The following is a 19,607-nucleotide window of genomic DNA, read 5'->3' as shown; positions in this document are numbered from 1 at the left end:
AGTTAAGGTCATTCAACTAACCTGAATTTTTAATCGTGATTTATATAGAGACAGTGGGTTCCACACTTAAATTTGATTAAGTTGAGTTAATGTTGCCACGTGTACAATTTCTTAGTGCTTGCGTATCAAGCGTCTAAGCTGCCTGAGTATCATATAACTCCCCATCGCGGTCGTGCATCTCCTCCAGCGCGAAGGGTTCTTCGCCTCTTTCATTTCCCGCCCAACAAGCTCATTTCAAACTCGAGAGGAAGAAAGCCAAGGAAACCAAAAACCCCAAACAGTAAGGTCCGTCCGACGCGATGGATAGTAACATGAAGCAAGCAGGTTCTTCCCTCGATTCCCTCATCTCTTCCTTCAATACTCGCATCGTCGAGCTCCAGGAACTCGTCATTGCTCGCAACAGTAATAACATCTCTCTCTCTCTCTCTCTCTCTCTCTCTCTCTCTCCAACGAAGAAAATAACCTTTTTCGTTCTTGCAGTGTATCCAGCTACCAGCATCGCCGATCTCTCCGCTGTAGATACGGCTGTGAAGACAATGGAATATCAGATGCAGGCGATCAAGGACAGATTGCGAGAGGAGATAGAAGCCATCCCCAAGGCCAAGGTATTTATCTCCCTCTTAGGATTTTGTTAGATTTGTAAGAATTTCTTTTACACAACGGAGCACTAGACTTTTTAGGAATGACACTCAAATTTTCTTTTTCTAGTGTATGTTTCAGTCACATACTTGACTTGCTTGTCCCTTTGAACCTAGCTTATATTTCAAAACATAGGTAGGGTTGCCATTAAGAGTGAAAGTTATATCTTTATGAATCTTAGTCTCATTCCTTTAGTTGTTCTCCTTATTTGATCTCTTGATAAACCTTTTGTCAAGGGATCTGCTAAGTTCAGGATGGATTTAACATATTCCACTATGATTGCTCCATCTCTGAGCAATCCTTTAACAAAGTTATGCCTTAGACCTATATTTCTAGACTTACCATTATAAGTCTTACTCATAGCACGACAAAGAGTAGCTTGACTATCACAAAAGATAAATATGGCAAGAGTAGGTTTTGGCCAATACGGGATTTCCAACAATAGGTATCTTAGCCATTCACCTTCTTTACAAGCAGCGCTAAGTGCAATAAACTCACTTTCCATTGTAGAGTGAGATATGCACGTTTGTTTCTTAGATGCCCATGATATTGCTCCTCCTCCAAGAGTGAATATCCAGCCACTTGTAGATTTAGATTCTATGCTATCTACATTCCAGCTTGCATTGCTATATCCTTCAAGTACAGCGAGATATGATTTATAATGTAGTCCATAGTCTATGGTTCCTCTTAGATACTTTAAAACTCTTGAAATCGCATTCTAGTGTACTTGTCCTGGATTACTGGTATACCTGCTTAGCATTCCTACTGTGAATGCTATATCGGGTCTAGTACATTTCATTGCATACATTAAACTCCCAATAGCACTCACATATTCTTGTTGTGCTTTACATCTACCAGTATTTTTAACCAATTTAATACTTGGATCAAATGGGGTTGAAGCCAGTTTACTATCATAATGGTTAAACTTCTTTAACACTTTCTCTAGGTAATGAGATTGTGTTAAGGCTATTCCATCATTAAGATTATAAATCTTAATACCTAATATTATATCGGCTTTACACATATTATTCATGTCGAAGTTGGTACTTAGAAACCTTTTTGTTTCTTTCACACGGTCCTCATTTGGTCCAAATATTAGTATCAAGGTATCCCATATCGGTATCAGTTGGCGTAACAGTGCCCTCCGAAACTGATACGGATACGGGGGTGTAACAGCAATACGGGGGCATAACGGCCCGTAACAGTGCAAATTTTTTTGCCAAAAAAATATGAAAAAATATGGATTAAATCCGGAATATTCTAAGCATTCCAAATATGCATTCATTTATAAATTGGAACATGTTTATGGTGGTGTAACGGTCCACTCTTTGGTGAGAAGTTGTATCGGACTGTCTGATTAATTTTTGAACCAGGTAACCTGAATTTGACTACAAAATTCATATATTTAATTTTCTAAATATCTAATTTATATACTTAACAATTTGATATCATTTCTCCGAATAGTTATTTAAAAAAATGAAAATAAATTCAGGTAGATGGCGTTGCCAATTTAGGGCTGACTTAGAGGACCAATCTATGCCCCAAATTAGCCTCAAATTCATACAATTTATTGCCATTATCCCACTTATGAATTGGTGGACATTTATTGGATAGTGAATCATGAAAAAAATCAAAAGGCCGTATTTTAAAAAATAAAAGTCCACAAATTAACAATTAAAACTATTCAAACAATTTGATTTTGGCATTGTGAGTTAGCAATTGCAGTCCATAATTTAATTCGTAAATTTTAAGTTAATATATGTCTTATGTACAATTTTTTAAGGGCCCGAATTAGGCGAGACTCGGATTGTGAAGTGTAGCACACATGTCAAAGTTTTTTGGGCCCCACCCGTGATGAATGAGTTATATCCACACTGTCCATCCATTTTGCCAAATAATTTCAGGGCATGAGCCCAATAATGAGGCACATCCAAAGCTCAGGTGGACTGCACCATAAGAAACAACAATAATTAAAAGTTCACCATTAAAAATTTATTGGGGGCTACAAAAGTTTTAGATCAAGCTGACATGTGTTATATCTAAACCGTCCATTCATTTAACGAGCTCGTCTTAAGGCTTGAACAGATTGGATGGAAAATAAACGTTACGGTGGGCCCTACGAATTGTTTAACGGTGAAAATCATTATCTCCGCTTCTATTTTTGATGTGGTCCAGACGATCTTTGGATATAATTCATTTTTTTGGTGGTGCTCTATAATGATCTCTGAAAATAGATGAACGGTGTAGATATAATAAATACATCACTGTGGAGCCCACGTAACTTTGATCTCCTTTGAACCGTTCGTACAACTCGGAGCTCGAGGAGTGTTAGCGCTCGTCTTAGCATGACACGTACCTCCAGCAGCTGGTGCGCGATACACCTACGAATAAAAAAAAGAAGGGAGAGAGGGAAACCGAAAAGAAAAAAGAGGGAAAGAAGAGAGAAAAGAAAAAAGAGGGAAAGAAGAGAGAGAGAGAGAGAGAGAAGAAGAAGAAGAAGAAGAAGACGACGCAGGCCACTGCAACCGCAGCAGAGCAGCTTCCCAAGAAGAAGAAGAAGAGGAAAAGAAAGAAAAAAAAGGTAAGTATTTTTTTTTCCTTTTTTTTCCCTATTTTTTAAGGCCCGTAACAGCCGTTACGGGTCAGTAACGGCCGTTTCGCCCGTAACGGCCATTACGGTGGCAAAATTGAGGCATCGCCCGTTACGCACCCGTATTGCGTAACAGACCCCACCGTTACCGTTACGTATGTATCGAAAAAATCGATACCTTCCTTTGGTATAGGCAAAGCAAGAGCAATTAAAGTCCTAATGGTAGATATGCGAGCAACAGGAGCATATGTATCGAAAAAATCGATACCTTCCTTTTGTCTAAATCTTTTAGCTATCAATCGAGCTTTAAACTTATTTATGGTTCCATCAGGATTGAACTTTCTTTTAAAAAACCACTTACATCCTATAGGCTTTGAACCTGGTGGAAGATCGGCCAAATACCAAGTGTTATTTGAGACTATGGAATCCATTTCATCGTCTATGGTTTCCTTCCAAAACTGTGCATCGGGAGATGAGAGAGCTTCACTAAGTATTGATGGATCACTTTCAATACTTAGTGGTAGAGTAATTTTCTTTCGTATTTCATTTCTATCCCCTTTTATAAGGAACATATAGAAATTTGGGCCAAAAGATGTTTCTTTTCTTGCCCTTTTCAATCTCCTTGGTTCATTTCCTTCTGGATAAGTGTTAAATTTATCATGAAAGCTATTAGGTTCTTCGTTCATTGGTTCTTATATTTTCATCTACTTACCTTTTTGTATGATTATTCATATAGTCTTTGTATACTGTATTTTCAAAAAATATAGCATCCCTAGACTCTATAATCATATTTTTATCAGCAAAAGCAAATTGTTCGAAAACCAAAAATCTATATACGGGACTATTAATCCCATAACCCACAAAGGCACACCTGATTCCTCTAGGATCTAATTTTACTCTCTTGGAATCAATAATCCTGACTTCTGCTATACTTCCCTACACTTTGAAGTAATGAAGATATGGTTTCTTCTTTTTCCATAATTCATATGGGGAGATATCCAATTTTTTGTGTGGGATAGCATTTATAATACAGTTTGCTATTAACAATGCTTCCCCCCACAAATTCAGATCCAGAATTTGATATCATGTAGTTGATCATCTCAACTAATGTCCTATTTTTGCATTCCGCTAGGCCATTTTGTTGAGGTGTGTAAGGTGCCGTAAATTCATGGATTATACCATTTGATTTACAGAATTCATTGGAAGAATACTCACCTCCTCTATCACTTCTGAGAGCTTTAATCTTTACATTCAACTGATTTTCCACTTCAGCCTTATAAAGCTTAAACTTTTCAAAGGCTTCATCTTTAGATTTTTTCAAGTATACATAGGAAAATCTAGTGAAGTCATTGATAAATGTGATAAAATACCTTTTTTCTCCACGAGTTAAGGTATTATTTAAATCACAGATATCGGAATGAATTAACTCCAAGGGTTGTGATTTTCTCATGCCAGTTCCAAACGGTTTTCTTGTTATTTTAGAATGGGCACACACATCACATTTCTCTTCTTGTTGAATTTCATGATTTGGTATAAAGCCTAGGATCATCATTCTTTTCATTGAATGATAATTAACATGACCTAATCTAGCATGCCATAAAGATACAAAATCCACTATATAAATGGAAACATCATCATTATTATTATTAATATTCAGTTTAATCATACCATTACATGAATATCATTTGCCTACAAACATACCATTCTTGCTGATAACCAACTTATCAGACTCAATCACTATTTTGAATCTTCTCTTATTGAGAAGATCGCCTAACACTAGATTTTTAGACATGTCAGGTACATGTAATACATTTGTTAGTGTTAGTCTTTTACCTGATGTAAACTGAAGCTCGACTGTTCCTTTTCTAACAACATTCGCACGAACGTTATTATCCATCTTCACTTCTTGTCCAGTTGTAAAACTTTCATAGGTCTTGAAGATGTTTCGATCCTTCGATATGTGAATGGTTGCACCAGTATCTAGCCACCATCCACCATCGGATATTACTGTGTTAGCTTCAGTAACCATTACTACAAGTTGGTCTTCTGTCATGTTAGCTTGAGCTTTCGGCTGTTTCTTCCTGTGTCAACATTCCTTTATGTAGTGTCCTGGCTTATTACAGAAGTGACACTTACCCCTTTTTCTTTCCCTTTTTCTTAAACTCTATATCTTTCTTTGGGGGAATAGATTTGGAGTTCTGAATTTTTGGCTTATCATCTTCTACTATATTTGCTTTGGAATGATTTTCCGAAGCACTTTCTTTCTTGTCTCGGTTTCTGGACTCTTCTTCTATACGAAGATGTCGTTGAAGCCCTTCAAGATTGTACTTCCTCTCATTATGTTTCAGTTTCTTTTTATAACCAAACCATGATGAGGGTAATTTTGCAATTACTACACCGACCAAGAATTCTTCAAGAAGATCTATACTGCCAATCATCAATTCATCAACCAAGTTCTGTAGTTCAGCTACTTAAGAGAGAATTGGCTGATCATTTTTAAACTTGAAGTAAACATAATTGTCGATCAGAAATTTCTGAGTACTGATCTCTTCAGTTTTATATTTTTGATCTAATTTTGTCCACAGATTTTTAGCAGAGGATATTTTATGTTATGAATTATAGATGGAATCAGAGACGGCATTTAAGATATGACCTTTGCATAGAAAATCTTCCTCCTTCCTTTTCTTCCGTTTTACCTTCACTTCTTCTGAGTCATCGTCTTTTAGATCGGTCAGAGAAGGCAAATCATCATCTAGAATGTAAGATAACTTCAGAGTTGTCAGAAAGAAAAATATCTTCTGTTGCCATCTTGAGAAGAATTGACCGTCGAAACGATCCAGTCGTACAAAGTCTTAGTTCATAACTTGAATGGAATGAATTGTCTCCATTGTAAAAAGATACAAATCTATCTTGAATGTTAGATTTGTAAGAGTTTCTTTTACACAACGGAGGATAGAAGAAAACGATAACAAAACGATCAGATCTATTGGGTTCAAGGCTTGACTTGAATAGTCAATTTCTCAAGATAGATTTGCTGCCCTTTTTCTGGAAGCTCCAGCAAGTGCAAACAAAGGTAATTTGCAAATTGTCTTCAGGATACAATGAACTCTCAATCCGATTTTCAACACGAAAATTTGCACGTTTAAGTGTTCAATAGATCTCTAGTTTTGACACCGATATGCCTTAAGATGTTCAGAAAAAACTCAGCAAGAGATCAGATCGAGAGTAATTGTACAGAAGATGATATAATCGTAAGGATTAAGAGTATCTACTTTTGGATTATAGTATCCAGGATTTATATCAATTGAAAAGTTATGGATTTCTTCCTGAAGAGGTGCTAAAGAGCCTCTTCAAGAAATCCATACCCATTCACAGCAAATAATTGCCTTTCCATGAAAGGACATGACTCTGTCCTATGGTAGTTATTTCTATACCCATCCAAACAGGAGCAGTTATCCAACAGGAAAAACTATATCCACATAAGCGACACGTGGCATAGGTGCCACATGTACAATTATGTCACAATTACTCTCAATCATAAAAAAGGTAATAAAAACTCAGAGTACCATGGTCCAAAAAGTTTAAACCATGTGCCAAAAAGACTAAGGCTCTTTTTGCTCCTTGCGACGATGTGAACGTGCGAAGTGCTAAGTGCGCCTAATAAAGTTCCAAAAAGTGCCCAAGCTGCCCTACAGCCCACTCCACGCGCACGCATGCGTGGACGGTGCGAAGCACCGTCCTTGAGGAGATTTGAACACTGGTTGCATAAGCAAAAACGCCTTCTCTTACCGACTGGCTATACACACTATTTATGGAAAGTTTAAATAATTAATATATTTATTTACTTTCTAAAAATAACTTTTATTTTTGAAATTTATTTTTATTCTAAAAAACACAACAGATTTCTCATGTTCTCAATATCTCTACCAATACATTCGATTCATTGCTTTCCCATGTGAATTAGGGTGTGTTTGGATGCACTGTCAATTGAATTGCAATAATTTAATCTAATAAAAGTGAAAGAAGCAAATCACAATTACATGAGCGGCTGTATTGAGGACTGGCTCCAAATTGCAATTAGGTTACTTTGAAGTTAGGCATGAAAGGAATGGAATTGCAATTAGGAATCATCAGTAGTTTGCCCTTTCCTCTTGTTTAAACTATATGTTTGGATGCACAAATGGACCCACATTATAATTATCAATCTGATAAGGTGAAAATGTCCAAATTGTAATTCTGTTCCTTATTGTTGATATTGAAGGTTTCGACTCCAAATTGTAATTGTGCTACTTTGACGTTGGTCGTGGAAGGGGCTACTTCCTCACCACAAATGCTAGGTAAAAAAAAAAAAAAAAAACATAAATGTTATATCATTTCCCCTTTTACTTATGGGTTGTTTGGATGGTGGTAAATGAGGCAAGTTGTAAATGATTTACCACTTTTTTCTCCTTTTCATTTGCTAGCAAAAAGCTGGGATTTCATTTGCTAGCAAATGATTTACCAGCAAGAAGCCTCCAACAGCTCCTTTTTTTAAGTTTGGGAGATACACACCTCCCTCTCTCCATTGTATCCAGGAACTCCAATGTCTCTCTCTCTCTCTCTCTCTCTCTCTCTCTCTCTCTCTAGCATTTGAATTCATGGGCCCACTTCTATGGCTCACCTACCGCTTGGATTTATGTGAGGATCAACCATAAGCTTTAGTGAGATGGGCTTAACCCAATGATCCACTTTAAAATCCACTCTTGCATGCCATTTGAATGTTTTTTAATGAATTACTTCTCTAAACTATCTCAGGTGTGAATACACAATTATAGGATGTAAACCATTTATGGGCTATCCAAACATTGTAAATGACTTACTAGTAAATCATTTTCAACTTAAAGCCTTACAGCCAATGTTGTCAAATGGCATAAGCGTTCTTGTATGATCTCTTATGCCCGGTTGCTTATGCGATCGCACAATCACATAACCAATTGCGCTTTTTTTTTTGAAAAAAAAAAAAAAAAATCGAAAAAAGAAGAAGAGGAAAGTAAGCAATTGCATATGCCATTATGCGATCGCTTTATACAATATGCGATTGCATACCATCCATATGGCATATGCAACCATCACATATGTCATATGGATGGCATTATGCGATTATGCGATTGCTTTTGACAACATTGCTTATAGCCTGTAAATGATTTAACTTAAACCATTTACCACCATCCAAATAATGGCCCGTTTGGTGTTCCAATTACAACAGTAAATCTTTGTAAATGGGTCATGATTATTTACTCTTGTAATTCAGTGGTCACATCATATGCATTTGACTGTAATGATGATTTTGTTACATTGTTTGTTTCACCTTGAAGAAATTACTATAAAAATGGTGGTTCTGTAATGTGAAAAATGTAATGATTACATTTTACTTTACCTCCTTCTTTCACAAGTACATTTGACTCTCGGTCTATGAGCCATAATTCCTCATTAAACAAACAACTAGAAATGATAATGATGGTTCATTTACCTTGCATTTCATAGGAAATTGGAAAATCAAACAGTCCCTTAACTGGATTATTGCAATTCAATTCAGTAGTGCATCCAAATGCAGCCTGTGTATTTGTAATTGGATCCATTATGCATCAGCACACATCCTTAGTTATATATTTTTCTTTTCTTAATTTGTTTGATCTTTCTGAGGCAGAAACTCATTGAGCAGTCACTGCATCAGCAAAGGAAATTGCAGCACATGCTTGCTCATATGCCATCACACTTGCATGAAACCACCAGCATATTGAACCAGAACCCCAATTGGTAAATGTTATAGATAACATGGCTAGTAGTACATTATTGAAATTGCCATATGCAGAGCAGCCTGCTGCATGTTGGGTTGATGAGCAGTTAGATTTTCTGGGTTCAGTTTGATGCAGGAAACATCCAACTGCAATCTCCCTTCTATGCCTATGAAAGTCCAGGAGGAGCCAGCAGCATTGCCAAAGGTAAGAATCACTGGTGGCCTGGTGGGTGGTATTTTTTCAGATTAGTGATAACTTTTCAGCGAAACATTTAATTATGTAATTTTGATTCCAAGAAGAATATTCCCTGTTTTCCACTTCTAACTGATTGATGATGATAATCATGATTCAAAATATCGGTTGATATGTATCAAATCAGCTGACATGTATCAGTATTTTGAAAAATGATATGGTGTGTGTGAGCTTTTCTTTTCTTTTTTTATTATATTTATTGCTGATAGTTCACTTCATCAGTCAAAACTCACAATGGTACAACCAACAGGTAGCAGGTGTCAGCTGATATGTACCGATGGTCCGATACATATTGTTTTTGAAGTTGGCTGATACTCTCTCATATACCTTTATTTTGAACGTTGATAATAATTCAAAATTTCAGCTCTCAACATCAGTTGTTGCCACTAGTCGGACATCAATACCTATGAAATGAATGCCAAATGAGTGTCGATAGAGATAAGGGCCAATTTGGGTGTACCGCAAATCATCATTACATGGGATGATCATTGACAGATGTATAAAAATCCTTTCAACTGCCTATTTGGGGTCGTGTTTTTCTCTTGGAAACCACATGCAAAAGCTGCATTGTTCCGTAAGTCGTTTTCTTCCTTCAAGTCAGTGGTGATTTGGGTGGGGCACATCCCACCTCTCATGTGGAAACTGGAAAGTGGCATACCCAAACTTGCCATAACTCAATTGACTGTGTTGTTAAGATTTTAGTCAGTTTGGAGGCTGATGCTTTCCACAACAGGTCTCCTGGCCAGTCCCTAAATCTTTAGGAGAGATACCAACAGAGAAAGCGGGTGAGGTTTGCCAATTGCTGAGTGAGTGACAATAGCTCCCTGCTCTTCATTTGCTTAAAGATAGTGTTGTCAGGGAATTGGCCTCTTTTCAAAAAAAAAAAAGGAAAGAAAAGGAAAATAAAATAAGATAAAGAGTGGATAATCAACTTGCAGTTTATAGCTGTCTCCTTTCCAGATATCTTCCAGTACAAATGCACATAGAAGTTGACTGTTACAATTTATGAAAATGCCATCATAGATACATCTTTCACCAAATGCTTCTATCCCGTCTGAACACTGACATGTGAAGTAAATAAATGGGGCCAGATAATTTTTTCTGTTCTTAAGAGCAGAAAAACTACATTCTCCAGCGTGAAAAAGAGTACTGAAGTCATGGATTTATCTACCCTTCTACCCTTCAAACTGTATTTGATGTAGTACATGGAAATTAAACATGACATGTAAGATTTCAGACTTCAGATCATACTAATTTAGAAACATTCACAAAACTTCCACATCCCACATAAAGTCAAGCATTCCATCAAGGGGAATCTACAAAGGTCCAAGTCCACACATGCTAGGGCTGGATCAATTAAAATTATAAACCAAACAGTGATCAAAGGAGAGTAGATTCATCCACATATGCAAAGGATTATTTCCCCAATCAAAGGGATTCACATGTTTCAATTCGGGAAATCCTAGGGTTGAAAAAAGGGAATAGAAATTGGGATTTTGGATAATTTAGGGTTAGGGTTAGGGAAATATAGTGAGAGAGGAGTGAAAGAGAGGAAAGAGAGAACCTGGGATCAGTCCACGCATGTGGACAGTAAGCGGGCCTGATGCACGTGCGTGGATTGTGGCCTGCACGTGTGTGGGGCCCACGAACCTAAAAGGGGTCAGAAAAGGGTTGGTCGACCAGGGGTGGGCCACCCACACACACTAATTTTCAAATCAAACAGATGACTGGTTTGAGCACGGTGCTCCGCCGAAGTTTCAGCCCTCTTGCAGGGCCTGATTTTGGAAATCTGCTGTATAGAAGGATTGGCTGCAAAATAAAGGTGGATTTGAAGAGTGGATGGCTGTGAGAGATGATGATTATGGATGGTAGGAAATATGTGTGGCTTCGCACCACGGTAGTTAGCCCTTTGAAGAAGGGAGGGTTTTGCACCCAATTGGATTTCCATAACTCAAAGAATTAGAGAAGCAGGAAAATACAGAATTTTATTCATAATATTCAATGCCAAAAACCTTACAAGAGGTTGCCTATTTATAAGAAAAGCCTATACCCTAAAAGCCGCGTCATGTGCGCACCCTATTACTTAGAGACGAATTAACAAAAATAACAACTAATCAAAGCAATCTAAACTGTCAATGATATTCCTAATAACAATAATAAGCAAAACTCAAAATACTAGATCATCTAGAGTAGTGGGCCACGATCATGAAATCCAATGGTGGGATTCACATGACGATCGGGTCCACTCCAAGGAACCAAAATACAGTCCTCTAACTAGGAGGCCCTCCCTAGACGTCATCATCAATCCAGATCAATGGTGGGCCCTCCTCCTCCTTGCGCCATCAGTATTGTTACTTGCTACATCATTATACGTACAAGAAGCATGCATGGAATCTTTATTCTATGTTGTTTTGAATGCCATTTAGGACTACAATCCGTAACCGGGGTATATATTTTGGAAATCTCAAAGTGATGTTGAAATATTCTCTAAGATCCTCTTGGGTTTTTTTTTTTTTTTTGAACCACCCTTAGTTTTTCATCATCTAAGCCTTATCTCAATTAATTGGGGTCGGCTACATGAATCCTGTTCCCGCCATTCCACTCTATCAAGGGCCATAACTTCAGTTTGACCGTAGGTCATCAAGTCTTTTCTTTCTACCTCCACACGTCCTTTTAGGCCTTTCCCTTGCCCTTTTAGAGCCTTCAACTTGTACCAACTCACTCCTAACCAGTGTAGTTCTTGGTCTCCATTGCACACGACCAAACCATCTAAGTCTACTTTTCCTCATCTTATTACCTATCGGTGCTACTCCTAAGTTCCCGCGAATGAATTCATTTCTATTTCTATCCTTCCTCTTCTAGGCTCTCATCCATCTCACCATCCTTTGTCACGGTTTAACCTACAAAATGGAAGTCGAGTATAACATGCCAATCCTAGGAGACCAACTTTGGAGTGTTGATTCAGACTTGAGGATCAACGGCGTAGATTAAATGGAAATTTTAATTGCATGAATGCCTGTAAAAATAAAAAATAAAAGGCCTGTATATAGCACTGTATAAAATAAAGCAATATAATTTAATATATCATGATTAAATTGAGGCAAGTGCAGAAGCAAGTCAGACTGAAACGAAGATGAACTGTTTCTGAATTCTAGCAAATGATGAAAGCATGAAGAAGTTGTCAGCAATTCCTTAATCAACTAAATAGCCATATATGTAGACATATGAGAAATGCCTGCATTTTCCATCAAGATGTTAGAGAAGCTTCCACAACTCTATGTGAAGAAGATAAAAGCATATGGGCATTGGCTCAGTAATCTGTAAGTTATGACAATGACATTCATTTCAAATGGAATCGATGGTTCCCAATTGAAACTGTTTCTTGGATAGTCATTTGACTAACATTAAGATTAATTAGTTTCTTAATTTTAGGAGTCCGACACTGAAATGGAAAATGCTTACTGAGCTTCAATCTTCTCCCAAAGCATAAGCTCAGAATGTTCAATCTGTTTAAGTGGACATATCATGTGATATATTTGGTGCATTAATATTTTAATTTCTGATTTAGGTTGATGAAAGTATCATTGTTAATTTTCACACATTGATTTGTTTTATCTGCAGGAGAAAAAGGGCCGTGCATCAGCACCTCGCTGGTTTATCACTGCAGAGGACCTTGACTCTCTGTCATCGTGAGTAGATATTCCTTATCTGAACAGTGATTTTGATGGTGTCTTAGTATCATAGTGAATCAATGATGTCCCTTGTTTGGACTATTCACAGCCATTTTTTGAGTATGTAGTGGAAGCAAATTGCTCCAGAACCAATCTATACTCAACTTGTTGATCTTTCAACTAAATGTTGGAAGGAAGAAATTGCTTTAGTTAAAGGCAATATGTCACTGTTGATAATGGGTTGCCCTGTGAACCCCACTATATGCTAGTATATGCATGGAGATGGATTTCTAAAAATGTTGTGAGAGACGAGTGAAGAGAGTTCCTAGAAACATATCTATCGTAATGCATCTAATTATTAGGGACATACATTGCATATACTATTGAATGCTCACTTTTCCCGCAGAGGATTGAGTTTCGCTAAATTTTTAGGATTTGTATAGGAGCGAAATGGAACTCCTAGAACATGGAGTGTCAAACCAGTTGGATAAATTGGCGATAATTCACAGGGTAGGCTACAAGTAGCTTCTTTACTGGCTAAATTCAGGTAGATTTGTGTGGAGAATTCAGATGTCTACTAGATGTAGTGGGCCTAGCAGCAATACTGATGTGATTATGTAACATAAGTCTCAGACTTGAGTTAATTGATCACACAGCATCTAATGTTCATATATTCTTGACTGTCTCATACCTACCAGAGAAAAGAAAGACTGTCGAGTTTAGCAAGAAGGGCACAATGCACTCTATCAGCCATTTTTATTTCTCCTTATAAGTGGTCGGAAGGTGGGCAGGGAAATCTGAATTGACAAGGGAGAATTTTTATTATCACAATTTGAGGGCATCATATTGCATGTTTTCAAGCTGTTCAACTTCTACATCAGCATGTTTCAACTAAGTAGATACAGCCAAAGCTGCCCAACCAATCCAACGTTTCAATTTTTCTGCGTTGCAGCTATATGAGGGGGAGGCTCACACTGGACAAGGTGAACGCTGCTGTCAATGACATGGCAACATATGCAGATGCTAATGCCCAGCTTATTGCAGCCCCCAAAAAGAAGGTTGGTGTTGTGCCATCTTCTTCCAGTTTTTAGTTTTGATTGATTTGTCATTTATCTTGATTTCCTTTCTTTTATGTTGATGAAGTTGGCAGAAGATACTTGGGAAAGGGCTCTAGTAAGTAAATCTCAATTCAGCTCACAATTTGCAAAGTCCATTTGAATAGTTACTCTATAGGCATTCAACTTCTATTCTTGTTGCCATTAGATGGCAAAGTTGAAATACAATGACAACATTACCATGGAAAACATGCAGGAACTAAGAGACATTGCAATGACAGAAGCTGTAAAAGGAAAACATTTTTTCCTTGAAACTGATATGAAAGGTCCAGGACTGAAGCTTGACAACACTGGAAAAGCAATTCTGACCGTGAGTGTTTGCTTATTGCTTTTTTAATAACTATATGAGAGAATACAAACACAATGAGTGCCGTCCTAACATGCAGAGGGTATCAATGAGCAAATCATGTTTACAATACTGAGAATTGCACACACAACAATGAAGACATATGTTTGTGCATGTATCATGATCTTGATGGTTGGAATCTGTTGCACTCAGATTAAGCATCCAAAGTCAAAAAACTTATCTGACTTTTGGTTTACTTCATAGACATAATCATGTATGTAGCTCAATCCTACAAGATATATGGTATTGATGTTGTGCCTAGCTATTAATCATAAAACCCTTGCTGTTTGCTCTATGCACACATTTTTGTCTTGTTCGGGCCATATTTATCCCATTGCTGTGGATTGTATTTTGTTAATGTAAATAATTAGGAATTGATGAGGTATGAGGACGAGGACTGCCGATTTTTTTCCCCTTTAAAAGAAGGGCTACAATCATCTGTCAAACCTGTGATTTTCAATATAGGCAAAACTGGTACATGATGTTTAAACATAGAAATTCATGGGTGGAAAATCACTCATTATTAGATGTTTATGGTCCTTGAGATCTCGGGAACAAAAAGAGAGGATACATCTTTAGAGAAAAAAAAGCATATGCTTATTGGTCTCTTTACACATAAGATGAGCTCTTCAGCACAATCATTTCCCTTCATTGAATTAAATATTTTCTGAATTATCCTTTCATCTGAAGGTAACAAGCATGTAAAACAAGTTTTAGGAAAAATTCACAAAAAGCCACACTGGAATATTCATCAAGGAAAGCCACAATTATATGTAATGCTCAAAAATTCTAACAAAGACATGTTTTCCTATGGCATGTTTGGATGCACTAATCATACTGCATTTAAATTATCATCGAATGAAGTTGGACTTGAAAGAAATGTAATCTCATTAGTTTCAACATTTCATCTTGATTAAATTGAGGGTTGACAATTCAATTCACTTATCCAACACATCCCTAGTTTTTTTTTTTCCCCCACTAACTTCTTAAGATGCATGCTAAAGTCATCAGAGCAGATAATTGGATGCAACAAAGGTATTTAATTTTCCAATGTTTTGGAGCCATGAATTTGTCCATTTTCGTGGGATCAATCAAGGGGTGGTCATTCTCAAGTTAGAACTTACTTAGATGTGCACACATTAGTTTTTCTTTTTTACACGTGCCCTTCCACACACACGCCCCACATGGGTACTCAAACCCATGACTTCAGTGTTGAAACGCAGCGAGTCTGCCACTGAGCCATGCATTGAGACCCCATACATTGGATTGATTATATTGGATTTCAACAGTTCCTTAATGTATTTGACAGGTCCTTCGACATCTTGGTCGCGTCCATGAGACTCGAATTGGGCATCATCGTGTGATCACCCTCTCAAAGCCACACTGATTGGTCATTGTGTATATGTGAATCAACCAGAAACATTGTAGGTCTTCTTTTGACTTTCCCACTAGTTAAAATAGAAGTAGGTTTTTTATTTTGCTCTTTTCTAGTTGTGGATCGTATGCCCTAGTTTTCAGTTTGCACAAATGGGCTATGGTTCAGTGATTTAAACCATTGTCTTGTGAGACCCATATCGATGAACCATGCACCAAGAATCTCCCAAAATTAAAGGATCATAGACAAAAGCTTGGCTCTTTTCTTCACTTGAATGTGGACCATTGCTGTATTTCTCTTTTTAACCATCTATTTGCTGGCCCCTAATTGGATGGTTACACTTATCTTATCTAGATTAATTCTAGGTAATGAGCTGTCCATGATTGCAGCCGACCAATGGCCTGGATCAGTGAGACATGGGCCACACTGTACAAACTAAAGCTCAAGGATGCTTTGCATATCCTTGTGTCAAGGATGATATAATTCCTCCGAACTAATGTAATGTCCTACTAAGGTACTACCATCTCATTAGAGAGGATCCGGTTATATCAATCTAAAAGTTACCAGGCATTCAATATCTGTGAATGTGGTACATGTGTATGAGATCTAGAACTTTCACGCCAGTCATGTGATTCTAGTCACTGATTGGAGGACTCCGAACAATTCCAATCAACGGCCTAGGTTCCTCTAGCAAAAATCTTTCAGTTGTTGTATGGGTCATTTGGTTGGTGCAGCTTTCATGTATGGCCTATCTATGGTAGGCGCAGTAGATGAACATATCCAGATCTTATACACATGTGCCACTTGCGTGGCCATTGAATACTTGATAACTAACATAGGTATCTGCTTTTCGCACTAGATTATGCTCGCTTTCAGTGTAACACTATCTTCTTCTTCTTTTGTTTAATTTTATTTATTTATTTTTAACTTGTAATTTGATACTTGCTAGCATCAGACCTACCCCTCTCCACATGCAGTTTGCACGCAGCATCCAACCTGGGACATCTAACTGTAGGCTAAGGTGGGTCCCAACGTGAAGATGGTCACGCATACAAATCATGCTGGTCCTGATAAGGTAAGCCAGATGTGTAAGTCATGCGTAGGCTGTTGTAAAGCCTTTTACTTTTTACCTTTTGAAGTCCTTCATTTCTTTTTGTATCAGGGTAGCCACGTGAATGTGTACACTAGCCTATTGTTTCACCTGATGTGTTGCTCTGATGATTTAGACATGCCATGTTTGCACTAATGGAGAGAACAAACCTCATGTTCTCAGAACTATATTCTTACCTAATTGCTCTTGTTTTCTTTTGTTCGCTTTGAAAAGGTTAGAAAACCATACTCGTGCACACAACCAATTTCACATCTAGGGGACGAATCTCAATCCAAACCATTGGGCTCCTGTGGATCTTTTCAACCGAAAAATCACACTACAATGAAGACGTAGACTGTCCCATTGTTGTCTACAAAGCGACAGTCAGAATGCGAAAAGGTGGACTCTCAAAATTCACTTATTCGACAAACAAATATCCACCAATCAAGGGTTAGGATTTGTTCATTCAATTTCATTTTGGAAATGCCCCATCTGCAGTGGGGCCTATGGTTTGAAGGGATTAAAATGAGGTCATTCTCGCTGCGTGTATACACGTGCATTCCTTTGGTGGTCACGCCAGCGTATCAATATCTTGTGAGTTTCTTTTGCCTCCCTGGTGATTCAGGATCCAACCACCCACTGAGGCTCACATGCTGAGATGGTTTGATGATTTGGATCGTCCATATTCTTGCTGGATGCGGATTGGGTACAGGTGGGGCTCTGAGGGGCCTACTGTGATGTATGGGTTTTATCCACACCATCAATCCATTTTTCCATATCATTTTAGGGTGTAATCCAAAACAGGTTGAGGCAGATTCAAGTCTTTGGTGGACCACACCGCAGGAAGCAGCATTGAAAATGATATCCACTGTTGAAACCTTCCTAGGGCCATAGGGATGTTTATTTGCCATCTGCCTATTCATAAGGTCATAGGCTTAGATGAAGAGAAAATACAAAGATCAGCTTGATCCAAAACTTTCATGGCCCCAAGAAATTTTCTATGGTAGCCGTTTAATCCCCACCGTGTGGTCCACTTGAGCCTTGGATCTGCCTCATTTTTTCTTATACACTAAATTAGGTGGACGGCGATAAAATCCATACATCATGGTAGGCCCCTCAGAGCCTGCCTGTGCAGAGCTCGGGACAGGCTGCCCCTCAAGCTTAATCGGTACTCCCGAATGGGAAAAAAAAAGGGTGGCTCTGACGTTCTAACCACTGAGCCATGTGATGATCCACGAGATATTAATAAAAGAGTTATCTTATACTCCAGTGGTGTATGATACTTGATAAGCAGGAAATCGACTAAACCTACTGTCCATTAGAGACATAAATGGTATAATAGATTATGAAATACCGTAACGAGGTAAAGCACAAATCAGTGAAGGATGTGGAGTCCAAAAATTCATTATTCAAAAAAAATATCTCTAGATTTTTTTTAAAATGCTTTTAAAACTTCACATGGAGTCTTCTGAATGTTGCTCGATCCTGTTACTGTGTCGGTACTGCATGCTCGCTCTATCATTTTCCGGTTGGCTTTGTGACTGAAAATCATTTTTCCTCAACCTTTTGGTTTGTAATGGCAGTCTGATTGATTGAAGTAGCCCATGGTTCCTTGACTCCTAAAAGATTGTCAAGGCAGCTCTCATCCGCACTGTGGTCTATTAGACCAATGGTTTAGATGGCCGAACCATGGCCCCCCTATGTGTGGGACACTGCACGTCGGAAAACTGTAGGTCTGCTGCTTGAGGACCTTATAAATTATAATTCCTTTCTCCATTGGGATGAGAAACGAGCAACGGTCACATGAGAAATGCATTTCCCAATAAAACTGCCTACTATGATTACATGAGAGACCATCCACATTTGTGAATTGACATAGTGGTCAAGGTCCCCACTAATCTGTATAAATCCTACTATGATTACATGAGAGACCATCCACATTTGTGAATTGACATAGTAGTCAAGGTCCCCACTAATCTGTATAAACCCTTCTTTTTTCTTTTTTCTTTTTTCATTTCGTGAATTGAAATGGTACATTTTTACAACTTAATTTCAAACAAATGAACAAAGGTATGAAGAAAAAATAATAAACCGTGGTTGGTGCATGTATAGTCGTAAGCGGACCCTCACCGCGTGCGCCTGCTAGTCAAACACGTGGATAGACACCGTACTCCGCTTCGGACCCCGATTCCTTTCGCAGGAAGTTCCTGCGCTGGAATTCTGGGTGGGGCCAACGTGATGTTTTGAGAAATCCATCCGTACATCCGTTTTCTGAGCTCATTTTAGGAGTTGAGACAAAAAGTGAGAAGGATCCAAGACTCAAGTGGGCCGCACTAGAGTAAAAGGTGGGTTGGAAAATTCCTACCGTTGACAACTTTCTGGGGTAGAAAGTGATGTTTACATGACATCCATACCGTTAATAACGTCATTCCTACTTGGATGAACTGAAAACACAAATATTAGCCTGATTCAAAACTTCTGTGGCCCATGAATATTTCAACTGTCTACGTTCAATACTCACATTTTAGGTCCACTTGAGTATTGGATACCGCTCATTTTCGGCCTATTATCCTAAAAATATCTTGGAAAACGGATGAGCGGGATGGATTTCTCAAAAACATCACGTTGGGCCCCATCCAGGTTTCCAGCGCAGGAACTTCCTGCGAAAGGCTTTCGCAGGAAATCCGCGTCCGCCGCTTTACCCATTCTTTATATTTTACACGTGAATGCGAGCCCAGGAAATGGATGACGA

The 19,607-nt window shown here is 38.1% G+C and overlaps 1 protein-coding gene across 3 annotated transcripts; it reads left to right on the top strand.

The window, feature by feature from the left end:
- The first annotated feature begins 165 nt into the window (after positions 1-165).
- Positions 166-17,040, top strand: LOC131236989 (spindle and kinetochore-associated protein 1 homolog). 3 transcript variants are annotated; one of them, XM_058234599.1, is made up of 10 exons: positions 166-402; positions 481-605; positions 8,916-9,025; positions 9,132-9,210; positions 12,880-12,947; positions 13,882-13,987; positions 14,073-14,102; positions 14,241-14,354; positions 15,700-15,814; positions 16,715-17,040. In XM_058234599.1, the coding sequence occupies exons 1-9, from the start codon at positions 300-302 to the stop codon at positions 15,775-15,777; spliced, it is 813 nt and encodes a 270-aa protein (XP_058090582.1). In that variant the 5' UTR covers positions 166-299; the 3' UTR covers positions 15,778-15,814; positions 16,715-17,040. The 3 variants fall into 3 exon arrangements, with proteins under 3 accessions (XP_058090582.1, XP_058090577.1, XP_058090591.1); XM_058234594.1 differs by having other exon boundaries at positions 167-402; positions 16,743-17,040; XM_058234608.1 differs by having other exon boundaries at positions 170-324; positions 16,743-17,040.
- The last annotated feature ends 2,567 nt before the right edge of the window (positions 17,041-19,607 follow it).

The sequence above is a fragment of the Magnolia sinica genome, chromosome 1 (assembly GCF_029962835.1).
Source record: "Magnolia sinica isolate HGM2019 chromosome 1, MsV1, whole genome shotgun sequence".
NCBI classification, from domain to species: domain Eukaryota; kingdom Viridiplantae; phylum Streptophyta; class Magnoliopsida; order Magnoliales; family Magnoliaceae; genus Magnolia; species Magnolia sinica.
This window is presented reverse-complemented; position numbering and strand designations above follow the sequence as displayed.

Bases quoted from the DNA above. Each gene is read 5' to 3' on its own strand.
- LOC131236989 (XM_058234599.1), top strand. From the start codon at position 300: ATGGATAGTAACATGAAGCAAGCAGGTTCTTCCCTCGATTCCCTCATC. The intron at 403-480 runs GTAATAACATCT...TCGTTCTTGCAG, and splicing joins ACTCGTCATTGCTCGCAACA to TGTATCCAGCTACCAGCATC. The intron at 12,948-13,881 runs GTGAGTAGATAT...TCTGCGTTGCAG, and splicing joins GACCTTGACTCTCTGTCATC to CTATATGAGGGGGAGGCTCA.